This window comes from Doryrhamphus excisus, linkage group LG12 (assembly GCF_037039965.1).
Source record: "Doryrhamphus excisus strain RoL-2023G ecotype Guam linkage group LG12, RoL_Dexc_Guam_v1.1, whole genome shotgun sequence".
NCBI lineage: Eukaryota > Metazoa > Chordata > Actinopteri > Syngnathiformes > Syngnathidae > Doryrhamphus > Doryrhamphus excisus.
The window spans coordinates 19,516,288-19,541,171 of NC_136368.1; the positions used below are offsets into that span (position 1 = coordinate 19,516,288).

Here is a 24,884-nt window from a genome sequence, read left to right on the forward strand (position 1 = left end):
TTGATTGGATATAGTGGCTGGTTTGGAAACGGTTAAACCCTGTCGCATACGTATATAGATATAATACATAAAAAAAAGACTTTTTTTTTTTTTTTTTTAAAGTTCACACTGAATTCCTACAAATAGATGAAAGGCAAAAATGTATCATTCAATCATTTTTATAATAATATTTAGGTAAACTGCTGGCCGATTGTTGTTACTTTGCTCTTTTACCCCCATACACCCAAACACACACACACACACACACACACACACAGCCCCACTTTGGGGCAGCTCCACAGTGGATAGAGCCTATACAGTGAGATCACCACAGGTCCAGTCACATGATCGTGGATGCTCTATGACGAGTTCAGTAGGCTGTTAAGGACTGCAATAAAAATATATATACATAGTGTAATTTATGGTTTAAATATTAAATAGGCATACTGTGTGCTTGTCATACCCTGAGGATCCGATCGAGCCTCCCCATCGTCGGCTTTGCGTGCAGCCTCTGGATCCTCTTCTAAAGAGACAGACGTGTAAAAATACTAAGATTGTAACATGAAAATATAATTCATTCACAATATAGAATTTAAAAGACAAAGATAAATAATGACCATAGTATTTTTTCAATTGATTATTTTATTTTACTAAAAACTTTTATTTTTAAAAAAATTAGCCAGTAACTGTATAAGAAACCTCACAATATATTTAGATATATTTATTTATTTTATATATTTATATATATTTTATATAAATATTTTATATATTTTATATATTTATTTTTTATATATTTTATTATATTTTTTTATATATTTTTATATTCATTCATTCATTCCATTTTCACAAGGGTCGCGGGGGTGCTGGAGCCTATCCCAGCTGTCTTCGGGCGAGAGGCGGGGTACACCCTTGACTGGTCGCCAGCCAATCGCAGATATATTTATATATTTTAATAAATTTATTATTTAAATATATTTTTTATATTTAAAAATATAATGCATTAATAATATAATGGGAGGAGTTATGTATTTATTTCCCTTAAATTATGAATTAACATTTATTTTATGAAGAAATATTCATTATTAAAATAATTGACATGCGAAGCAATAAAAAAAAAACAATTAATTCACAACTATTTATATTGATTTTAAAATAATCTATGTATTTAAGCAATTGGTCAATTATATTATATTATGTAACAAAAAAAGCATATAGCAAAAAAGCTAACACAAGAGGAAGGTTAAGAAGATATGATGACCTGGACAGTGTCGCCATGTTGGACTTCATTGAATATAAAAAGAATGATTTACCCTGCATGTTCTTGAAGCACAGTTTCTTCTTCTGGTAGGTGTAATATCCAGTGGCTGCTCCCACAATGGCCACGCCCAGTGCACACAAGATTGCAGCCAAGGAACCTGAGCTGGTTTCTACATTAAAAAAAAACACAAAAAAAACATTAAAAACACGTCACAATTACAAGGAGACAATTATTATTGGAGCTTCTTGTCATCATCTTGGCATTTTTCCACTCTTATGCATTGTACATATTTATACAGGCTATACCACACTTAAGTCCGACAATACCTGTAAACCACCACTAGGTGACAGTATTGCTCTGCAAAAACCAAGTCATGTCTTTTTTAAAAAATAAATATCATCTGCTGCTATTGTGTCAACGAAGAATATTGAACAGCTATATCTAATTATTATTACACCCTAATATGAAGAGTATTTTTTCTTTCTTTTAGTTTTATTCCATAATATAAAGAATGCCCCTTAAAATATTGCTTTTACAGTTAATAAATGTGTTATGATCGTGAGAGCTGGGCTTAATTCATCTGTTGAATATGTCTATGGGTTCAACTTTAGAGGTTCCGCACTGTATAATGTGTGAGCAACTGTACTTTTATATTTTCTTGGCTGCAAATATCATCTCGTACTTCGGTATGTGACAAAAAAAACTAATTACATTTTTTTTTATTAAAATTATATTAGAAAGCAGGAAGTGAACAAATGTAACAGTTACTTATTGTAAAAGTACCAGATGGAGGGGTAGGATTTAATAAGCTTTGCTTCTTCCTACTCCTTTTGGACATGTGGAACTGTGAACTGATTATGTGATGCATTCAATTGCAATCTGATGCACGTTCAAATGAGGTAAAACCATTAATATTACCATTTAATTGAGTGTCACAAGTTGAAAGTACATTGGCCGTGGCCTCATCGATGACAAGGATGCATTTTTTTTTTAAATTAAAACAAACAAAAAAATTTTTTTAAAACCTTAAACTATATTAGGAAAGCAGGAAGTGAACAAAGTAACAGTTACTTATTGTAAAAGTACCAGATGGAGGGGTAGGATTTAATAAGCTTTGCTTCTTCCTACTCCTTTTGGACATGTGGAACTGTGAACTGATTATGTGATGCATTCAATTGTAATCTGATGCATGTTCAAATGAAATTAAATCATCAGTGTCGTCATTAGGCCTATTTTAGGGGGGCTTAAGTCCCCCTAAAATATTCTTAAATCCCCCTAAATAATTCGATATTTTTATTGATTTTTTTAAAATTATTTTTTTACAAAAAAAAAATAATTTTATTTTTTACAAAAACAATTACATGACAAATGTCATATAATTGTGCAAAAGCAGCTAGCTGTTAAAATGTCCTCTCGGCTGGAAAGTTCCAATGCGTGTGTGTTATTTTATCACGGCTTCATGCCCTCATTTTCTATTATCTAGCAAGACATAAAAACATTGACAGCGGCAATTCAACTCGGCACCTGCAACCGACTTCCTGGGACAACGCGGATGTGAATCATTTGCATTGCCTCCCTGTTTTTTTAGATAGAATGGCAGGATGTGGCGCCGCCACAATCGCCGACGGTGAGATGGAAGGATGTAGGGTAGTGATGGAGGGAGGCGGGGGAGGGTATGGAAGGGTAGCGGAGTGAATGAAAGAAAGGATGAGAGGAGGAAGTCCATTTAAAAAAGAAGAGCGGCGATGAGTCAGAAAAGAAACGATTCATCAAGATGAGTCAGTATCCGAATGAGGAGGAGGAGGGTTCAGACGTGTTCGTGCATGTTTCTGTACTCTCGTTTTCATCGGGGAGGTGTAGCTAAAAATAACCAGACACAGGTTAGCCTTGCTATGATTTTATGAAAAATTAAGACGTAAATGTCCATATTTGGTTTAAGGATTATTGTCATGCTGTCAAAAAAATGTCTTAATAGGAAGTACACAGGAAGTTAAAAAGAACTCACCTTCCACTTCCTCTTCAGAATCTGGAAAAATGGAGGAAAAAGACATATTACACAAAAGTATATGCTTCCGAAAATTAAGTATTAAAGTAAAAGTCATATACAGCAGTAGTGTGCAAACTATAAAGTAGTATTTTTTCCATGAAATTGTATTATTACCCAGAAAATTCCATCACGGTTCTGAGTATGTTTTGTAGTAAAAAAAAATGTAGCCAGTAACTGTAAACGACAATTAACTCACAATATATTTAGATATATTTATTTATTTAATATATTTATTTATATTTTATATAAATATATTTTTTATATATTTTATTGAATTTTTTATGTATTTTATTATATTTATTATTTAAATATATTTTTTATATTTAAAAATATAATGCATTAATAATATAATGGGAGAAGTTATGTATTTATTTTCCTTAAATTACAAATTAACATTTATTTTATGAAGAAATATTCATTATTAAAATAAGTAGCTAAAAATAAGTATTTTTTCCGTGAAATTGTATTATTACCCAGAAAATTCCATCACAGAATTAGTATGATTTGTAGTAATAGTTACATGCAAGAATTTATGGTAAATTCAAGTTAATATTTGGGAAAGAAGTTAAGGAAGAGATTAAAAAAAAGCCACTTCCTGTTTCCTGTTTGCTATGTAGAGGGTATGCCCGTTATATCCTGTGTGTTTAAGCCTGAACTACACACGTCTTTTGACTCTTTTCCTCCATCCTGTCCTTGCAGACAAGCCACTTCCTTACTTCTTCCTCCCGGCCAGCCAGATCCTTCCTTTTCCCGTCTCCGGTTTTCGTCATTTTTGGGACCAGTGACCAAAGATAAAGACACCAGCAAATACAAATAGACGATGTGGACATTGAAAGGGTGAACGAAAATACATTTCTGGGGATCACAATAGATGAAAATATGAGCTGGAAACCTCATATTAAAAAATATCAGTGATCAGCCAATCACAGGGTACATATAGACAAACAACCATTCACACTCACATTCATACCTATGGACAATTTGGAGTCGCTAATTAACCTAGCATGTTTTTGGAATGTGGGAGGAAACCGGAGTACCCGGAGAAAAAACCCACGCATGCACGGGGAGAACATGCAAACTCCACACAGAGATGGTGGAATTGAACTCGGGTCACTAACTCGCACGCCACACAGCCCACGTTTCCAAAAGGTTCTACAAATGATCCAAAAGACTGATCCAAATTCATTCATTCATTCGTTTTCTACCGCTTAATCCCAGCTGTCTTCGGGCAGGAGGCGGACTGGTGGCCAGCCAATCACAGGGCACATATAGTCAAACAACCATTCACACTCACATTCATACCTATGGACAATTTGGAGTCGCTAATTAACCTAGCATGTTTTTGGAATGTGGGAGGAAACCGGAGTACCCGGAGAAAACCCACGCATGCACGGGGAGAACATGCAAACTCCACATACTAGAAATGGCTGAGGGTGGAATTGAACTCGGGTCTCCTAGCTGTGAGGCCTGTGCGCTAACCACTCGATGCCGTGCAACAGAGGCAACATTCATTCATTTTCTACCGCACGAGGGTGGTGGGGGTGCTGGAGCCTATCCCAGCTGTCTTCGGGCGATAGGTGGAATACACTCTGGAGTAGTCGCCAGCCAATCACAGGGCACATATAGACAAACAACCATTCACACTCACATTCATACCTATGGACAATTTGGAGTCGCTAATTAACCTAGCATGTTTTTGGAATGTGGGAGGAAACTCCACACAGAAATGGCTGAGGGTGGAATTGAACTCGGGTCTTCCAACTGTGAGTCCTGCGTGCTAACCACTCGTCCACCGTGCAGCTCCGTGATTAAAATTATGTAGGATTATTATTTTGGTGTGAATCACAACATGGGTGAGAACTACGGCTTCTCTTGTTTTATTATGAAATATTGTGAAATATGAATTATTAGTGTGATCTTCAAGGTTCAATATACTACATTGCTAGGTGCTTGTGTTAATATTGATTTAGTGATTGACTGATGTGACCCAATACTTTATTATAATTTGCTTACCTTCTCCTGTGGCTTCAGCAACATGCGCTACGGAGAGAAAGAAAAACAAGAGATTAAATATAATGCTTGCAGTTCAAGCGGGATAAGCATTTTTTTTTATTATTATTTGAAGCAAATGCAAACAATGTTGTGAGCTGCCTCCTTGTGTATACATGTGTCATCATGACCCCCCCCGTTACCTGCTTGGGCTTGCCCTACAAAGCCACTAATAACAGAGAGCTATTCACTCCTTTGTAAAGATTATTCCCACCTAAATGACTCAGCTTTCAGGTCGGGAATGAAAGGAAAAGCTTCCCTGTTCGTACAAAGTTATCCAAAATATTGTGATTCAAGTTTTTCCAGCGTGGTATTATGTACATGCTGTGTGTGGGATGCTAGTTAAATTCCAGAAAAATAACTCGGTTTCACTTCAGATTTGAGTGGTTTTCACATTCACTTTTTTCCCCAATTGAACTTTGTGCAGCGGCACGGTGGTCGAGTGGTTAGCGCACAGACCTCACAGCTAGGAGACCCAGGTTCAATGCCACCTTCGGCCATCTCTGTGTGGAGTTTGCATGTTCTCACCGTGCATGCGTGGGTTTTCTCCACATGCCAAAAACATGCTAGGTTAATTAGCCACCCCAAATTGTCCATAGGTATGAATGTGAGTGTGAATGGTTGTTTGTCTATATGTGCCCTGTGATTGGCTGGCCACCAGTCCAGGGTGTACCCCGCCTCTCTGTCTCCAGAAGACAGCTGGGATAGGCTCCAGCACCCCCCCGTGATCCTCATGAAAAGCGGTACAAAATGAATGAATTAAATTAAATTAAATTAAATTAAATTAAATTAAATTAAATTAAATTAAATTAAATTAAATTAAATTAAATTAAATTAAATTAAATTAAATTAAATTAAATTAAATTAAATTAAATTAAATTACGAAAGCAGGAAGTGAACAAATGTAACAGTTACTGATTGTAAAAGTACCAGATGGAGGGGTAGGATTTAATAAGCTTTGCTTCTTCCTACTCCTTTTTGGACATGTGGAACTGTGAACTGATTATGTGATGCGTTCAATTGTAATCTGATGCATGTTCAAATGAAATAAAACCATTACCATTACCATTACCATATAATCAACATGTCCTAAAACCATTACATGTGCAGAGTATACAACCCAAAGATTTTAGCTCACTAACCCCCTGATCCCGCGCCACGGCTCCGCCCTGGTTGCGGTGGCGTGTCCCGTGCGTCGCCTTCGGAGAGCGCATCCTCCAAGTTAAATCCTCCATCTGACAAAACACAAGTCAAACTGGTGAGAAAAAACATTCCTCACTTTTCATCCATCTCCGCCCAGGTGGGATATTGTCCAGATGCCCCCCCCCCTCCCCCAACCCTGACGCAACATGGCGTCTCATCAGCACGGTAACTCCCTCGCAAGGCTGTCATCAATAACAAGATGATACAAAAGCAGCAAAAGGGCGTTGGCGGTGATCGTGTGAACTGGTGATGACACGGATTTGGGGATATGATCTGACAGCAAGGATACATTATAGTCCAGCTCCGTGCTCTTTGGGAAAAACCCGGAAAGATTTATACAATGAATGCGACCTGCAGGTCGAGGTAGAATCAGTAAATTAGTTATGGCTTATAATATATTGTATTTATTTCTGCTTTGCTCAATAAATCCTGATAATAAATCAGGATAATGTTACTCTCAGTTTCTTGAATATGCTTCCAAAAAGTTGGGAGTTTGAGAACAATGTGCAAAGAAATTTGGGATTTTATGCCAAGTTTGATTTTTGTGTCTTTTTTTAAGATTATCAGTGATGGCAAAAAGGAAAAGTGTGGCGATAACCATAGAAGATTGTTGCTACTGTTTTTGTGTCTCACTCTCAGTTCTTCTTCTTTTTCTTTTCTGTGTCCCTTCCCGCTCCGGTCCGGGCGTTCCAAATTATTTGCATAACAAAAACATCAAATAAAGCCAAATAAAATTTCATAGAACAGAGCAGAGCAAATCTGTTTAGCATTAAGGCCAATTGGATGGCGAGTGGTTGGCGCGGGTTCAATCCCAGTGGAGTTTGCATGTGGGTTTTCTCCGGGTACTCCGGTTTCCTCCCACATTCCAAAAACATGCTAGGTTAATTAGCGACTCCAAATTGTCCATAGGTATGAATGTGAGTGTGAATGGTTGTTTGTCTATATGTGCCCTGTGATTGGCTGGCCACTAATCCAGGGTGTACCCCGCCTCTCGCCCGAAGACAGCTGGGATAGGCTCCAGCACCACCCACCGTTGTGAGGATAAGCAGTAGAAAATGAATGAATGAATATTAATATGAGGCTGCACGGTGGACATGTGGTTAGCAAGCAGGCCTCACAGCTAGGAGACCCACGTTCAATTCCATCAATTGCATGTTCTCCCTGTGCATGCATGGGTTTTCTCCGGTTTCCTCCCACATTCCAAAAACATGCTAGGTTAATTAGCGACTCCAAATTGTCCATAGGTATGAATGTGAGTGTGAATGGTTGTTTGTCTATATGTGCCCTGTGATTGGCTGGCCACCAGTCCAGGGTGTACCCCGCCCGCCTCTCGCCCGAAGACAGCTGGGATAGGCTCCAGCAACCCCCGCGACCCTTGTGAGGATTAGCGGTAGAAAATGAATGAATAATATTAATATGAGGCTGCACGGTGGACGAGTGGTTAGCACGCAGGCCTCGCAGCTAGGAGACCTGCGTTCAATTCCATCAATTACATGTTCTCCCTGTGCATGCATGGGTTTTCTCCGGTTTCCTCCCACATTCCAAAAACATGCTAGGTTAATTAGCGACTCCAAATTGTCCATAGGTATGAATGTGAGTGTGAATGGTTGTTTGTCTATATGTGCCCTGTGATTGGCTGGCCACCAGTCCAGGGTGTATGTGTATGTATGATTGTGTGACAAAAAGAAAGCCATCCATCATGAAAGATGTTATGAAGAAGATAGTTTGACATGCTAATATTAAACAGACGAATGACTCTAGTGAGATCGGAGCCAAATGAAGGATCCGACTATAAGACAACGGCTTGCGTCTCCATTGTGATTAAATCCCACTGAGGTCATTCGGGAGATTTGGTCACCGCCCCTAATTCAAGAAGGTACATTAAGTGAGATGCAATCCCCTTCTGTAATAACCTGTCGAGGTAATTTGTGGTGCAGGAAAAAAAAAAACATGTTTCATATTAATATGCTGAGAAAATAGGGAGTTGCCGTCCAATACGTGCTTACACAAAACTCGCACATTTGTCAAAATGACTGGAGATTTTCCTCAGGTCAAACTCTATATGGCATTCAGGGAATCGAACAAAGTCCTCTTTTAGAAATCTCTTTCATAGACATTATTCTTAGTTAGAAGCTATTCAGTATTTTTTTTTATTATGAAATTATGTATTTTTATGAAAACTTACCTGAGTGAACTTCTGGAGCAGGAGGTGCCGCTTTAACTGTTGGCAAGAAAAAACAATGACGCATTACATTGGCAACATCAAGTTCGATTCCCATATGATTCTTACAAAAGGCACAATATTATGTGTCAACTGGACCGTTCTCGCCACAAATAGAAATAATTCACAACTAAACATTCCATAAATATAACAGATGTTAATATTTGTTATCATTGTCATTTTTTTCATGTAAATCGAGGGAGCAAAAGCAGTATCGGCCACAAATATCAGCCATCGGCTAAGGGTGATGGGAAAAAATCGGTATCGGCATCAGCTCAAAAAATACATATCGGTCGATCCCTACTTGAGACCAGTAATATTTGTTATCATTGTCATTTTTTCATGTAAATTGAGGGAGCAAAAGCAGTATCGGCCACAAATATCAGCCATCGGCTAAGGGTGATGAAAAAAATCGGTATCGGCCCCAAAAAAAAACCATATCGATCAATCCCTACTTGAGACCAGTAATATTTGTTATCATTGTCATTTTTTTCATGTAAATTGAGGGAGCAAAAGCAGTATCGGCCACAAATATCGGCAGAACAAAATTGGCCATCGGCTAGAGGTGATGGGAAAAAATCGGTATCGGCATCGGCCCCAAAAAAACATATCGGTCGACCCCTACTTGAGACCTGTAATATTTGTTATCATTGTCATTTTTTCATGTAAATTGAGGGAGCAAAAGCAGTATCGGCCACAAATATCGGCCATCGGCTAAGGGTGATGAAAAAAATCGGTATCGGCCCCAAAAAAAAACCATATCGATCAATCCCTACTTGAGACCAGTAATATTTGTTATCATTGTCATTTTTTTCATGTAAATTGAGGGAGCAAAAGCAGTATCGGCCACAAATATCGGCAGAACAAAATTGGCCATCGGCTAGAGGTGATGGGAAAAAATCGGTATCGGCATCGGCCCCAAAAAAAAACATATCGGTCGACCCCTACTTGAGAACTGTAATATTTGTTATCATTGTCATTTTTTCATGTAAATTGAGGGAGCAAAAGCAGTATCGGCCCCAAAAGAAAACCATATCGGTCGATCCCTACTTGAGACCTGTAATATTTGTTATCATTGTCATTTTTTCATGTAAATTGAGGGAGCAAAAGCAGTATCGGCCACAAATATCGGCCATTGGCTAAGGGTGATGGGAAAAAAAATCGGTATCGGCATCGGCCCCAAAAAAACATATCGGTCGATCCCTACTTGAGACCTATAATATTTGTTATCATTGTCATTTTTTTCATGTAAATTGAGGGAGCAAAAGCAGTATCGGCCACAAATATCGGCACAACAAAATCGGCCATCGGCTAAGGGTGATGGGAAAAAAAATCGGTATCGGTATCAGCTCAAAAAATACCATATCGGTCGATCCCTAATGGATAGTGTTCTTCTTTTACTGTAAAATCTGACTAGACTTTACCTGTCGGGACCTCTAATTCTGTGTTGACGTTCGCCACCTCCTCTTCCTCTTCCTCCAGACCCACATCAGCCGACTCATCCTTTTCGTGCTGCACGGCTGTATCGGTTCCTGCTGTGGCCTCCACTTCAGATCCACCCTGCCAACGCGTCATTCAGCATGAGGACTCATCCATGTCAGGTCATGCAGGCTCTGTTATTTACATGCCATTGCAAGCGTGCAATTATCAAACCAGAAGAACAACATGGCGTCTTTCCACTGACCTCCTCGTGTGCTGGTGGTGCATCCGTGCTGGCTGAAGGCTCCTCATCCATATTGGGAACGTGGGGCTCAGCTTCCGGATCTTTCACTTCTGGATCAGCTGCAGGTCCTTCAAGAGCGAGGATGAGGAGAGGGGGTTTATTTAACTTACACTGATAAGAAGGAACAAGGTATGATCTGTGAACATCCATGCTAACCCCGTGTTGTTGTAGGAGCGGGACCTTCTTCTGTTTCTTCTGTAGGAGCTTCTAGTTCTTCTTCTCTTTCTGCGGCTCTTTCAGCTTCTCCTCCTGCGGGAGATTCCGGTTCATCTTCTGCAGCAGCTTCTGGTTCGGCTTCTCCTTCTAGTTCTGGCTCCTCCTCAGCAGGAACTGCTGGTTCTGGTTCTGGGTCTGCCTCTGAAGGGACCTCCGGTTCTGCTTCTTCCTCAGCAGGAGTGACTTGCTCATGGGCTGCAGCTTCAGTCGGCTCAGGTATCTGGATTAAACGTAGTGGAAAGATTTTCAGAACTGACCTCACACATAACCTCACACACAATATTGCAGTGATAGATGCTAATGCTATGCTATGCTATGCTAATGCTAAGTGCTAAAGGTGTATGTAAACACATTAAAGGCTTGTTTTTTGGTTGAAAAGCCAATTAAAGCTGCAGTGCATTATGGGACTTGTAGGACTAGTGCCAGCTTACCTCTTCTATCGCTTCTGAGGCTCCATCAGTTTCTGATTCCGCTTGCGCCTCTACATCAGGCATTAAGGTTGCCGGGGCTGTTGCGTCTTCTATCGTAGCCTCCTCATCTAAACACAGGAAGAACTTTGTTTTACACTTGAGGAATACTCGCTCCTCATTAATTATTCTTCCTTCTTTATTATCGTTAAGACCGACAGAGTTATTGGTTATGCAAGGGTTAACTTCTTTTTACACTTGAGAGTCAGAATGTTCAAAACATGACATACGTACCTGAGTGAGGCGCATGTGTAAACTGTGACCGTGTTTTTATTACAGTGCTATGTATCAGTGCTGACAAGACAATTAAAAAAAATTAATGCTTAATTAATTAGGATCTGCAATTAATTGATCTAATTCATGCCCTTTTAATCTCACCTAAAAAAATTGCTGAGACCAGCCCTCAATTTATTACGTTATTAAGTTGCTTTGGTGGTAAGCAAACTCCTTCTTCCAAAGAAAGCATATCACTTTATTTTCATACGACTCGCCGCTTCTCACCTTGCCCTCCCAACTACAATGGTGGCCTATTAGCTGAAATGTCCATTTCAGGGTGTGTGACTGACCACTGTCTTCTACCCCAGCAACTCAAGCACAGGAAGTCCAATGTATAAAAACAAAAAAAACTCACTAAATATGACAGTAATTGGTATTGGTAATGGTTTTATTTCATTTGAACATGCATCAGATTACAATTGAATGCATCACATAATCAGTTCCCAGTTCCACATGTCCAAAAGGAGTAGGAAGAAGCAAAGCTTATTAAATCCTACCCCTCCATCTGGTACTTTTACAATCAGTAAGTGTTACATTTGTTCACTTCCTGCTTTCCTAATATAGTTTAATTTTTATTTTTAAAATGTTTTAAATTTTTAAGATTTGTAAAATTTGTAAAAAAAATTAAATTTTAAAAATTTGTAAAATTGGTAAAAAAACAAATAAAAAATTTTAAATTTTTTAAATTTTTTAAATTTTTAAGATTTGTAACATTTGTAAAAAAAAATAAATTTTTAAAATTTGTAAAATTGGTAAAAAAAAAAACAATAAAAAATTTTTAAATTTTTTTAACATTTTTTTTTTTTAATTTTCTACATTTTTTAAATTTATTTCATTCCATAGTTTGATTCCACATATTGAAATGCTATGGCTTTTTTTTTGCATGTTCAAATGAAATAAAACCATTACCATTAATATATACTGCATACATACACTGTATGTTTTCATAAACCCCCACAAAAATTTAACTTTTTTGTGTAATTAAACGCTGTATTTGTTGTCCAGGTCTTATTTAGAAACTTGTGCCTTGAAGCTAAATGCAGTCGAGTACGATTCCCTGCATGAAGAACCTCGCACAGAGAGAGAGAGCTCCACCCTGTCCTAATTAGTTCCTGCTCCAACAACAATGGGATGACATCAATCATGTCGGACCTGACTCAAGGGCCAACAGAAAAGGAGGGGTGTGGGGGGGGGGGGGGGGACATCTCAACTTGCTCGCTGGCATTGCAACTCTGCACTAATGAGAAAATAAGACGTTTGCATGTTTGTTTGTATGCTCGTGTGCGTCTTTGAGACAGCGCTGTGACATTCCTCTTCCGCATGCGAGGAGCTGAGACGGCAAAGTCCGCATCAGGCAGATGGGACGGTTTTTTTTTTGCCACAGCAGGCATACCCACAAAAACTCGGGAAAAAATCGGTATCAGCATCAGCTCAAAAAATACCATATGGGTCGATCCCTACTTGAGACCTGTAATATTTGTTATCATTGTCATTTTTTCATATAAATTGAGGGATCAAAAGCAGTATCGGCCACAAATATCGGCCCAAGCAAAAAGGGTGATGGAAAAAAATTGGTAGCGGCATCGGCCCTAAAAAAACCATATCGGTCGATCCCTACTTGAGACCTGTAATATTTGTTATCATTGTCATTTTTTCATGTAAATTGAGGGAGCAAAAGCAGTATCGGCCACAAATATCGGCCATAGGCTCAGGGTGATGGAAAAAAATCGGTATCAACATCGGCCCCAAAAAAACATATCGGTCGATCCCTACTTGAGACCTGTAATATTTGTTATCATTGTCATTTTTTTCATATAAATTGAGGGATCAAAAGCAGTATCGGCCACAAATATCGGCCCAAGCAAAATCGGCCATCTGCTAAGGGTGATGGAAAAAAATCGGCATCGGCCAGAAAAAAACAATATCGGTCGATCCCTACTTGAGACCTGTAATATTTGTTATCATTGTCATTTTTTCATATAAATTGAGGGAGAAAAAGCAGTATCGGCCACAAATATCGGCCATTGGCTAAGGGTGATGGGAAAAAATCGGTATCGGCATCAGCTCAAAAAATATCATATCGGTCGATCCCTACTTGAGACCTGTAATATTTGTTATCATTGTCATTTTTTCATGTAAATTGAGGGAGAAAAAGCAGTATCGGCCACAAATATCGGCCATTGGCTAAGGGTGATGGGAAAAAATCGGTAACGGCATCAGCTCAAAAAATACCATATCGGTCGATCCCTACTTAAGACCTGTAATATTTGTTATCATTGTAATTTTTTCATGTAAATTGAGCGAGCAAAAGCAGTATCGGCCACAAATATCGGCCCAAGCAAAATCAGCCATCGGCTAAGGGTGATGGAAAAAAATCGGCATCGGCCCCAAAAAAAACATATCGGTCGATCCCTACTTGAGACCTGTAATATTTGTTATCATTGTCATTTTTTCATATAAATTGAGGGATCAAAAGCAGTATCGGCCACAAATATCGGCCCAAGCAAAATCGGCCATCTGCTAAGGGTGATGGAAAAAAATCGGCATCGGCCAGAAAAAAACAATATCGGTCGATCCCTACTTGAGACCTGTAATATTTGTTATCATTGTCATTTTTTCATATAAATTGAGGGAGAAAAAGCAGTATCGGCCACAAATATCGGCCATTGGCTAAGGGTGATGGGAAAAAATCGGTATCGGCATCAGCTCAAAAAATATCATATCGGTCGATCCCTACTTGAGACCTGTAATATTTGTTATCATTGTCATTTTTTCATGTAAATTGAGCGAGCAAAAGCAGTATCGGCCACAAATATCGGCCCAAGCAAAATCAGCCATCGGCTAAGGGTGATGGAAAAAAATCGGCATCGGCCCCCAAAAAAACATATCGGTCGATCCCTACTTGCGACCTGTAATATTTGTTATCATTGTCATTTTTTCATATAAATTGAGGGAGCAAAAGCAGTATCGGCCACAAATATCGGCCCAAGCAAAATCAGCCATCTGCTAAGGGTGATGGAATCGGCCAGAAAAAAACCATATCGGTCGATCCCTACTTGAGAGTGTCACTAATCACGGCGGAGTATGCGTACCCAGACCGTTTGGGTACAGGCAGCAGGAAGTTAGTAAAAAATACTGCAGAAAAAAAAATGATTTCACATCTCACATGCATCTCAACTTCCCTGTCTTTGCCTTTGTCCTGCACTTGTCTCGCTTTCCCTTGCTTCCCTGCCGCAGCTTTGCCTCCAGGCTTCTGAGTCATCTGTGGCGTTCCAATATGGTCGCACGCAACCCGATGAGCCCAAATCCACATGTAGTGTCAAGCTGCCAAATGGTTAACCCTTGACTTCAACCACTGACTTCCACTAACTTGTCAGGCAGCTCGTTGTCAACATTGTGTGTGATGCTTGTTTATTTCTTGAACATATTTCTCAGTGCTTATTTCTATATGAAAATGCAATATTTTACCTGTGTCATATTTCACATTACCTCATACTTGTGCAATTTACTCTCTTTACACTATTATGTTGTTTACATTCTGTTTCATCTATTTATTCGCCAGAGCCAGAGCATAGAAAACCTGTTTATGACCTTCCTAATATTATTAGAGATCTCCAGGTATTAAATAACACCCCTATAGTCACCTTCACACTCCTAATACACAATACTCATTCATTAATTTTGTACTGCTTTTGTCTCACAAGGTTCGCGGGGGTGCCAGTACACCCTGGACTGGTAGCCAGCCAATCACAGGGCACATATAGACAAACAACCATTCACACTCACATTCATACCTATGGACAATTTGGAGTGGCTAATTAACCTAGCATGTTTTTGGAATGTTGAATGAGGAAACCCGGAGAAAACCCACGCATGCACAGGGAGAACATGCAAACTCCACACAGAGATGGCCGATGATGGAATTGAACCCTGGTCTCCTAGCTGTGTGGTCTATGCGCTAACGTGCATCGTAACATTCATTCATTCATTTTCTACCGCTAATCCTCACAAGGGTCACGGGGGTTACTGGAGCCTATCCCAGCTGTCTTCGGGGCGAGAGGCGGGGTACACCCTGGACTGGTGGCCAGCCAATCACAGGGCACATATAGACAAACAACCATTCACACTCACATTCATACCTATGGACAATTTGGAGTGGCTAATTAACCTAGCATGTTTTTGGAATGTGGGAGGAAACCGGAGTACCCGGAGAAAACCCACGCATGCACGGGGAGAACATGCAAACTCCACACAGAGATGGCCGAGGGTGGAATTGAACCCTGGTCTCCTAGCAGTGAGGTCTGCGTGCTAACCACTCGACCACCGTGCAGCCCAATTACCCAATACTGTAGACATAATACTACATTGCAAATGCACAAACTGCAACGTTAGCATGGTTTAACACAATAATCCAACATTTATAAGTCATAAAAGTGTAAAAAGCATAACAGGTCCCCTTTAACAATATTTACGAACAGGAATGTCTGACAGGTTCTCTCCTGTATAATTAAGCAGGCTATTATTATAGTTCCGCTTCATTGAAAATGCAGGGCTGCTACATGCCTTGTAGCAAATACAGCAAGAACCATGAAAAAAATGTACAATATGTACACGGAGACTTTTACTAATACTGCAATTCACACACTTCCTAGCTGTAGTTGATGCAGGTACCACTATTGTCATATAGCAAATTGTTGATGGACCATTTCATGTTGGCATGATCACATAAGAGATTACTAAACAACATGGGGGTTATTTTATAAAAGAGGGGAACCTCAAAGTGCTCATGACACCAAAAAAAATAAAAATATAATAATATAAATAAAATATCAAATATTTTTGCCATACTGCTGTCTCAGATGAATAAAAAACTATAACAACACCAATGATGAAGAAGTCAGTGATGTGTAATGAGATCGGGATCTTGGTGAACTTGGTGATCTTGGTGAGTGCATGTGTGGGTTTTCTCCGGATACTCCGGTTTCCTCCCACATTCCAAAAACATGCTAGGTTAATTAGCGACTCCAAATTGTCCATAGGTATGAATGTGAGTGTGAATGGTTGTTTGTCTATATGTGCACTGTGATTGGCTGGCCACCAGTCCAGGGTGTACCCCGCCTCTCGCCCGAAGACAGCTGGGATAGGCTCCAGCACCCCCGCAACCCTCGTGAGGATAAGCGGTAGAAAATGAATGAATGCATAACTTAGCAGCATATCTATGAGTTGGTTATGAATGGATGGATGGATGGATGGATACTTTATTCATCATCCAGCAGCTTACAGATTTGGAAAACACGGAGGCATGCAGGGTTCAAGAAAATAAGGTGGGTGGGGATGGATGGATGGGTGGATGGGTGGGTGGACGGATACTTTATTCATCATCCAGCAGCTTACAGATTTGGAAAACATGGGGGCATGCAAGAAAATTGGGTGTGTGGGTGGATGGATGGATGGATGGATGGATGGATGGATGGATGGATGGATAGATGGATAGATGGATAGATGGATAGATAACTTAATTTAATAATAATAAAAAATCATCCTGTAATATAGTAACTATAAAAATGGTAATTTCTATTGTTATTATTCTATTCTGTTATCATTCTATTCTGTTAGTATTATTATTATCATTATTATTATTCCACTACAAGTGCCAAAAAGTGACCATTTTAAATTCCTGATGCTACATTTCAAGCGGAAATAATGTTTGAGTACGTGAACCAGAAACTAAACCGTACTGGGAACAGCACGCCTCATAATGTGTGTACTTGTCAGGTGATATGACTTTGTTCTGTCAGGTGTATTTCTATTGTGTGTTTGTGGAACAGAAAGTGCTGTTTGCCCCAATTATTCTTGCGGTTGCCATAGGAGCACTGAAGGCTGATTAATGTGCGGGCAGTTCAAATGTGTCAACAGACAAGCCTGCGCGCACACAAAAACCTGGCACGCATCGTATAAGCGTTTATCGGCCTCCATTAGACGTTCCCGATGAAGAACTTGTGTGCACATGCACACGACCTACGTTTTGTACATGCTACACACACCCTCACACGTAGATGCCGAGGGGCCTTAGGGTGGAGGAAGTTACTTTGGAGCTGAATAGTTGTCTCCAGCTGGAGGTCAGCTCTTATTACGGAGAAACTCCCTAAAAACGTCACGTTAATCCACGCTGTGCATGGCCTGCTACGAGGCTAACTAATGAGGTACACACATGCACACAGACCAGCGAGCGCACCAGCGCATCAACGCATCAAAGGAAACACCCACTGGGCTTTCACTGGGCTCACACATCAACCGTTGCAAAATGGTGTTCCAAACTAAAAAAAAAAGTGTGTTTGTGTACAAGTACTTCCCGTCTAGTTGTGTTTGGGTTCATAGTAAAGGGAACCGGTAGAGCCACCCTGGCCCACATCCACCCAGCCACCCATCCACGGTGTTGTGTTGTTCAACACCCTGACTTTAAAGTACTTCCTCCTACAATCACTGAATGAACTTTGATACAACTTTCTGACATCTATATTAGTCATATATATATTAGCCAACGGGCTGCACGGTGGTCGAGTGGTCAGCGCGTGAACCTCACAGCTAAGGGACCCGGGTTCAATTCCACCCTCCGCCATCTCTGTGTGGAGTTTGCATGTTCTCCAAAAACGATTTGCTAGGTTAATTAGCGACTCCAAATTGTCCATAGGTATGAATGTGAGTGTGAATGGTTGTTTGTCTATATGTGCCCTGTGATAGGCTCCAGCAGCCCTGCGACCCTCGTGAGGATAAGCGGTAGAAAATGAATGAATGAATGAATGAATATTAGCGTTCTTGGCTAACATTCATTCATTCATTTTCAACAAAATTAATGAATTTTCTTCAAAATGAATGAATGAATGAATATTAGCCATGAACGCTAATATTCATTCATTCATTCATTCATTTCAATGAATGAATGAATGAATATTAGTGTCCATGGTTAATATTCATTCATTCATTTTCTACCGTTGAATGAATGAATTTTCTTCAAAATGAATGAATGAATATTAGCATTCTTGACTAACATTCATTAATTCATTAATTTTCAACAAAATTTATGAATTTTCTTCAAAGTGAATGAATGAATGAATGAATATTAGCCATGAACGCTAATATTCATTCATTCATTCATTCATTTCAATGAATGAATGAATGAATATTAGTGTTCATGGCTAATATTCATTCATTCATTTTCTACCGTTGAATGAATGAATTTTCTTCAAAATGAATGAATGAATGAATGAATATTAGCGTTCTTGGCTAACATTCATTAATTCATTCATTAATTTTCAACAAAATTAATGAATTTTCTTCAAAATGAATGAATGAATGAATATTAGCCACGAACGCTAATTTTCATTCATTCATTCATTGATTTCAATGAATGCGGCCCGCGGGCCGCGTGTTTGAGACCCCTGATTTAGGGGAAGCGAAAAGTAAAGATAAGACACTTAGACCCGTTACTGTGTATTAACTGAATATTTACAATTTTGGGTTATTGGACCTCATTAAACAGTTCAAGTCCTGTTCTAGCTAATAAAGCGGCTAATGAGCGTATCTCTGGAGACTTTCTAAAGATGTCCAAGATGCTTCAGGCACTCATTGAATTATAATGATATTACTTTATACAAAATTGAAGTAGTCTGCATAAAAAAGGGTGAAATTCCTAAAAAAAATATATATATATATATTAATACAAAGTGATGTCCAAATGAGCCTAAAGACAAAGGGGCCACCACACCCCTACAGGCCCCAAAAATGGTGCACCCATGTAGAAATAGGGCCATCATATATAATATTATCATTATTATTATTATTATTATTACACTGAAGGAGATGATGGGCTTGTACCGGATATGTGAAGGTGAACATGCACACACACAGACACGTCATGGGTAGGCACCGAGGCATGTTATACTTTCTTTTTTAAAAAAGGAAATAAATGATTACCTTGTGTTTTTGCACATCCGGTCAACAAGCTTCCCAGGAGCAGAATCCACAGGTATGACATCATCGTAACGCTGCGTGAGAGCGGACCCCGGCGTCTGACTCCTGCACAATAAAGGTTCGGTTGTGTTCGGAGTGGGTGTGTTTATGTATGTGTGTGTTTAAGTGTGTGTGTGTGTGTGTTATCTCCAAGGTGCTCCGATGTGTGGTGCTGGTCTCCGTCTTCTCTTTTGTCTGGTTTGGAAAAGACAGGTCCGGGTTTTATTAAGGTGGGCGTGTCCTTCATTCCCCTCCTTTAAAAAAAAGCAGACACATGGAAACGTAGACAGGACTAGATTCTGCTGAAAAAAACGGATTTTTTTCATTTTTTTTAGCTCTTTTGCTTAGTCTGCTTTAATAAACCTTTACCGTGTGACAACTTCAATTTTCTGGGATGTGAACAGAATTGAAACCATTTCCGGATCATCATGTCGGTCTGTTCCTTTCTCAACACTTTTGGCTGCAGTTTTGGAGTGTAATGACGATGTTTGACCAGCAGGGGGAACCAACCAATAGTGCTTCCACATAACTATATGCAACTATACGAAAAAAAATACACATTCCAAAAACTGTATGAGTGAAATGCTGCAGGTTCATCTGGAAGGTTATCCAAGCAGGGGAGCCAGACCTGAGGGGCGTCCATTTTTAAAAGACTAAAAAAAAAAAAAAAAAAGTAACGGTAGATGTACGTATTTAAAAACAAAGCTATGTGTGGTGTTGCTTTCTTTTTCCCATTTGTGTTTTTTTGTTTAATTTTGGAAAAAAAAAAAAAAAAAAAACACAACCACTACTCCACCGGTCTAAAAAGATAATTAAAAAATATGTGGAAATATGGGGTAATAACTATAAAAGCAATCTTCACACGCTAAATGTACTGCAAAAAAGGCCAGTAAGGATAATTCATAATGCCGCCTACAGAGAACATACTAACTCCTTATTTCTAAAATCACAAATACTTCAACTTGCTGATATAGTTCATCTTCAAACAGCTAAAATAATGCATAAGGCTAAAAATAACCAATTAGCTAAAAATGTATATATGCTATACATATCACAATATTGACACTTACTATGGTACCCATTATGTCATTGGATGGTCATTTCACCTCGTACTTCGGTACGGGACGAAAATAAAATAAGAAAAAAAAATTCTTAAATTAAAAAAAAAACTTAAAACTATATTAGGAAAGCAGGAAGTGAACAAATAAGGTGCAAAAGTACCTAATGTAAAGGTAGGATTTAATAAGCTTTGCTTCTTCCTACTCCTTTTGTACATGTGGAACTGTGAACTGATTATGTGATGCATTCAATTGTAATCTGATGCATGTTCAAATGAAATTAAACCATTACCATTGGCTGACAACCAGTCCAGCTGGGATAGGCTCCAGCATACCCCACCACTCTAGCGAGGATAAGCATCATAGAAAGAAAATGCTGACTATTACTGCGTCAACTGGGAAATTAACTACCAGCTCACCAGAGAGTTTTATTAAGAAGGAAGAACACATGTGATGTTTTTTTTTGGGTTTTTTTTTCACCAAAATATTTTTATTAGTGTTTTACCATAAGGATTAGAACAGAAATTGAACAAACTGATTTTAAATACTACACAGAGCTTCATAATGAAATGGGTGTTCTGCTACAGGTTTGATGAGTTCCCATGTACGGTACATTTGGTCATTTGACACTTTGGTGGGAGTGGCACGTTCCACTCACCCAAACTCTCTCAATGCCTTTTATATTTTATATGCATGCTATTCAACGTCTTGTTCTGACTTTCTATTCCTTCTTATCAGATCAAATGTTATGACGGAGAAAATAACAGACTGTTATCAACAACAAACATTTGTTGCATCTTGGCAAATATTCATTGTGTTCTTTATGGGTCCTGCACGTTACTAGTACCGTATGTAGGGCATGCAGCAGCCGTGCAAGCAAGCAGGGTTTGATTCCTGCATCATGCTGACAAGCACCGACTGAAAATTGAAGATCAATTACTGAATGGTTAAAGCTTTCACAACAAAGTGTGCGTTATTAGCTTTCAATTAGCATGTCAAACAAAGTAAAGGCCAAGTATTTGTGCCGTCATGATCCATGAGGCATGAGGCTGCCAAGTATAAACTGACCAGTATGGTACCAGTCTGAACATCATCTGGTTTTATTTGTTTTTTTTTTGGGGGGGGGGGGGGGGGGTGTGATTGGCATCAAAGTGGCTCACATTTTGTTGAAACACTCCTTGGCATTGGACCACACCTGGATTCCCTGAGGCAGTGACAGAACAAGAGATCTTTCAAACAGGATTAACGTTCAATGGCAACAACATCAGGTACTGAACACCTGCTAATCTCATGACATCCAATACAAGAGCTACCATACTAGCACATATAGTGGCCTGGGTGTACTAGCACATATAGTGGCCTAGGTGTACTAGCACATATAGTGGCCTAGGTGTACTTAGCACATATAGTGGCCTGGGTGTACTAGCGCATATAGTGGCCTGGGTGTACTTAGCACATATAGTGGCCTGGGTGTACTAGCACATATAGTGGCCTGGGTGTACTTAGCACATATAGTGGCCTAGGTGTACTTAGCACATATAGTGGCCTGGGTGTACTAGCACATATAGTGGCCTAGGTGTACTTAGCACATATAGTGGCCTAGGTGTACTAGCACATATAGTGGCCTGGGTGTACTTAGCACATATAGTGGCCTGGGTGTACTTAGCACATATAGTGGCCTGGGTGTACTAGCACATATAGTGGCCTGGGTGTACTTAGCACATATAGTGGCCTGGGTGTACTAGCACATATAGTGGCCTGGGTGTACTCAACTGCAGAGAAGGCCGGGCGCAAGGTGTTTTTTCTTTTCTACAGGTACTTGGATAATTCCTTCTAGAAGTGTCCCAATACAACTTTTCACTTCCAATCCAATACCAATATCTGATGTCAATGCAAATCATACGTACTGTCATTATTCATAATATTTTGCAGCGTGGAATAATAGAAAAAGCATGACTCATACATATTTTTATGATCAAGTGACATGACTCCTTCCTTCCTCCCTCCCTCCCTTCCTTCCATCCTTCCTTCCTTCCTTCCGACCCTTCCTTCCTTCCTTCCTTCCTTCCGACCCTTCCTTCCTTCCGACTGTTCCTTTCAACCCTTGCTTCCTTCTGACCCTTGCTTCCTTCCTTCCTTCCTTCCTTCCTCCCTCCCTCCCTCCCTCCCATCCTTCCGACCCTTCCTTCCTTCCGACCCTTCCTTGTTTCCTTGCTACCTTCCTTCCTTCCTTCCTTCCGACCCTTCCTTCCTTCCTTCCTTCCTCCCTCCCTCGCCTTCCTTCCTCCCGACCCTTCCTTCTTTCCGACCCTTCCTTCCTTCCTTCCTTCCGACCCTTCCTTCCTTCCTTCCTTCCGTTCCTTCCTTCCTTCCATTCCTTCCTTCCTTCCTTCCGACCCTTCCTTCCTTCCGACCCTTCCGACCCTTCCTTCCTTCCGACCCTTCCTTCCTTCCGACCCTTCCTTCCTTCCGAACCTTCCTTCCTTCCTTCCTTCCGGACCTTCCTTCTTTCCTTCCGACCTTCCTTCCTTCCTTACGACCTTCCTTCCTTCCTTCCGACCCTTCCTTCCTTCCTTCCGACCTTCCTTCCTTCCTTCCGACCTTCCTTCCTTCCTTCCTTCCGACCTTCCTTCCTTCCTTACGACCTTCCTTCCTTCCTTCCTTCCGACCCTTCCTTCCTTCCATCCGACCCTTTCTTCCTTCCTTCCGACCCTTCCTTCCTTCCGACCCTTCCTTCCTTCCATCCGACCCTTTCTTCCTTCCTTCCTTCCGACCCTTCCTTCCTTCCGACCCTTCCTTCCTTCCTTCCGACCCTTCCTTCCTTCCAAATGGCTCTGCTCTTTGCTATCTGTGAATGAACAATGTGATCTAGGAAGTGACCTTGTGATTGTTGATCGGGTCATTATTCATAGTCTCAGTACCGTAGTTATGCTGTAGTTGCCATGTTTTTCATTATTTCCTTCTACTGTATGTCCATATCACGAGCATTACTCTTCACATTTTGGGGATTGGGCTCTTGCATTGGATCTCAAGCAGTTGTGTATCTGTACTTAACGCTCTGTGTGAGTAGCAACACGCTACCGAGTACAATTCCCAGCCGTGCCTACCTTCTTACACATGCTAATTTGCATGATGGCGTAACTGATGAGCGCCTCGCGCAGATCTCTGTCCTTCTGCTCCTTAAAACGCTCGATATCTTCCCAGGCTGTTTGTACAAACTCTCTGGAGGTAAGAGCAGATGATGGAGATCAACGGAAAAAGTTCAGGCAAACGCAGAATGAAGGACCCGAGTTGATCGATAACCTCGTGCAGGGATGACCGTTACGTCAAATGCGAGCTATCGGCCGACTGCATGACATCAATCAGCTGACATTAAGCTACTGTTGCCTTCCCACGGCAAAGATGAGGTGGTGAACAGGGGCGTCCACGGTACACACGGACATCCTGAACGCCACTCTAGAAATATGTGTCTTCTACTTAAAGGAAGGAAAGTCAAAAAGCCTTGATGCAATAAACAAATGTTATGTGATTCTTTTTATGCATTCAAATGTAAAACCAGTCATGATACGCTATATATATATATATATATATCACTATATTGACAGTTACTATGGTACCCATTATGTCATTGGATGCTCATATCACCTTGTACTTTGGTACGAGGTGCATTATTATATAAAAAAACAAACAAACAAAAAAAAAACAACCTTAAACTGTATTATGGAAAGCAGGAAGTGAACAAATGTAGCAGTTACTGATTGTAAAAGTAGCAGATGGAGGGGTAGGATTTAATAAATACTTCAACTTGCTGATATAGTTCATCTTCAAACAGCTAAAATAATGCATAAGGCTAAAAATAACCAATTAGCTAAAAATGTATATATGCTATACGTATCACTATATTGACACTTACTATGGTACCCATTATGTCGTTGGACGGTCATGTCACCTCGTACTTCGGTACGGGACAAAAATAAAATATGAAGAAAAAAATGGGTTAGGGTTAGGGTTAGGGTTAAATTAAAAAAAACAAAAAAAAAAACGTAAACTATATTAGGAAAGCAGGAAGTGAACAAATGTAACAGTTTCTGGTTTTAAAGTACCAGATGGAGGGGTAGGATTTAATAAGCTTTGCTTCTTCCTACTCCTTTTGGACATGTGGAACTGGGAACTGATTATGTGATGCATTCAATTGCAATCTGATGCATGTTCAAATGAAATAAAACCATTACCATTACCATTACCAAAACGGGTCAAGAGGAAGGATATATTCTCTAGGTTTGTAGTAGGAGTTGGAACTTTAGGACTTTGGTCATTTTAACAGTAGCTTGCAAGCTTGCAGGCTGTAAAAGCGTGAGCACCCTTGAGCGAGTTACT

The 24,884-nt window shown here is 39.8% G+C and overlaps 2 protein-coding genes across 3 annotated transcripts in view; both read right to left on the bottom strand.

Annotated features, from left to right (window-relative positions):
- Positions 1-19,555, bottom strand: LOC131136234 (uncharacterized). Its single transcript, XM_058082867.2, has 12 exons — positions 19,414-19,555; positions 11,128-11,234; positions 10,637-10,916; positions 10,442-10,548; positions 10,182-10,317; positions 8,722-8,757; positions 6,476-6,568; positions 5,298-5,324; positions 3,243-3,263; positions 1,290-1,406; positions 443-502; positions 1-367 (listed from the first exon to the last, which is right to left on the bottom strand). Exons 1-12 carry the CDS (start codon positions 19,475-19,477, stop codon positions 339-341), a joined length of 1,077 nt encoding a protein of 358 aa, XP_057938850.2. The 5' UTR covers positions 19,478-19,555; the 3' UTR covers positions 1-338.
- snx4 (sorting nexin 4) overlaps positions 19,556-24,884 on the bottom strand; it is an 11,326-nt gene continuing 5,997 nt past the window's right edge. The window contains exons 13-15 of one of the 2 annotated variants that reach the window (XM_078795063.1): positions 23,615-23,729; positions 21,668-21,711; positions 19,556-19,703 (exon numbers count right to left, since the gene is read on the bottom strand). In XM_078795063.1, coding sequence (XP_078651189.1) covers positions 19,556-19,703; positions 21,668-21,711; positions 23,615-23,729 — 307 coding nt within the window. Of the gene's footprint in view, positions 19,704-20,953; positions 21,712-23,614; positions 23,730-24,884 lie in introns of those variants that run through there. The other variant, XM_058081214.2, reaches the window with a different exon arrangement.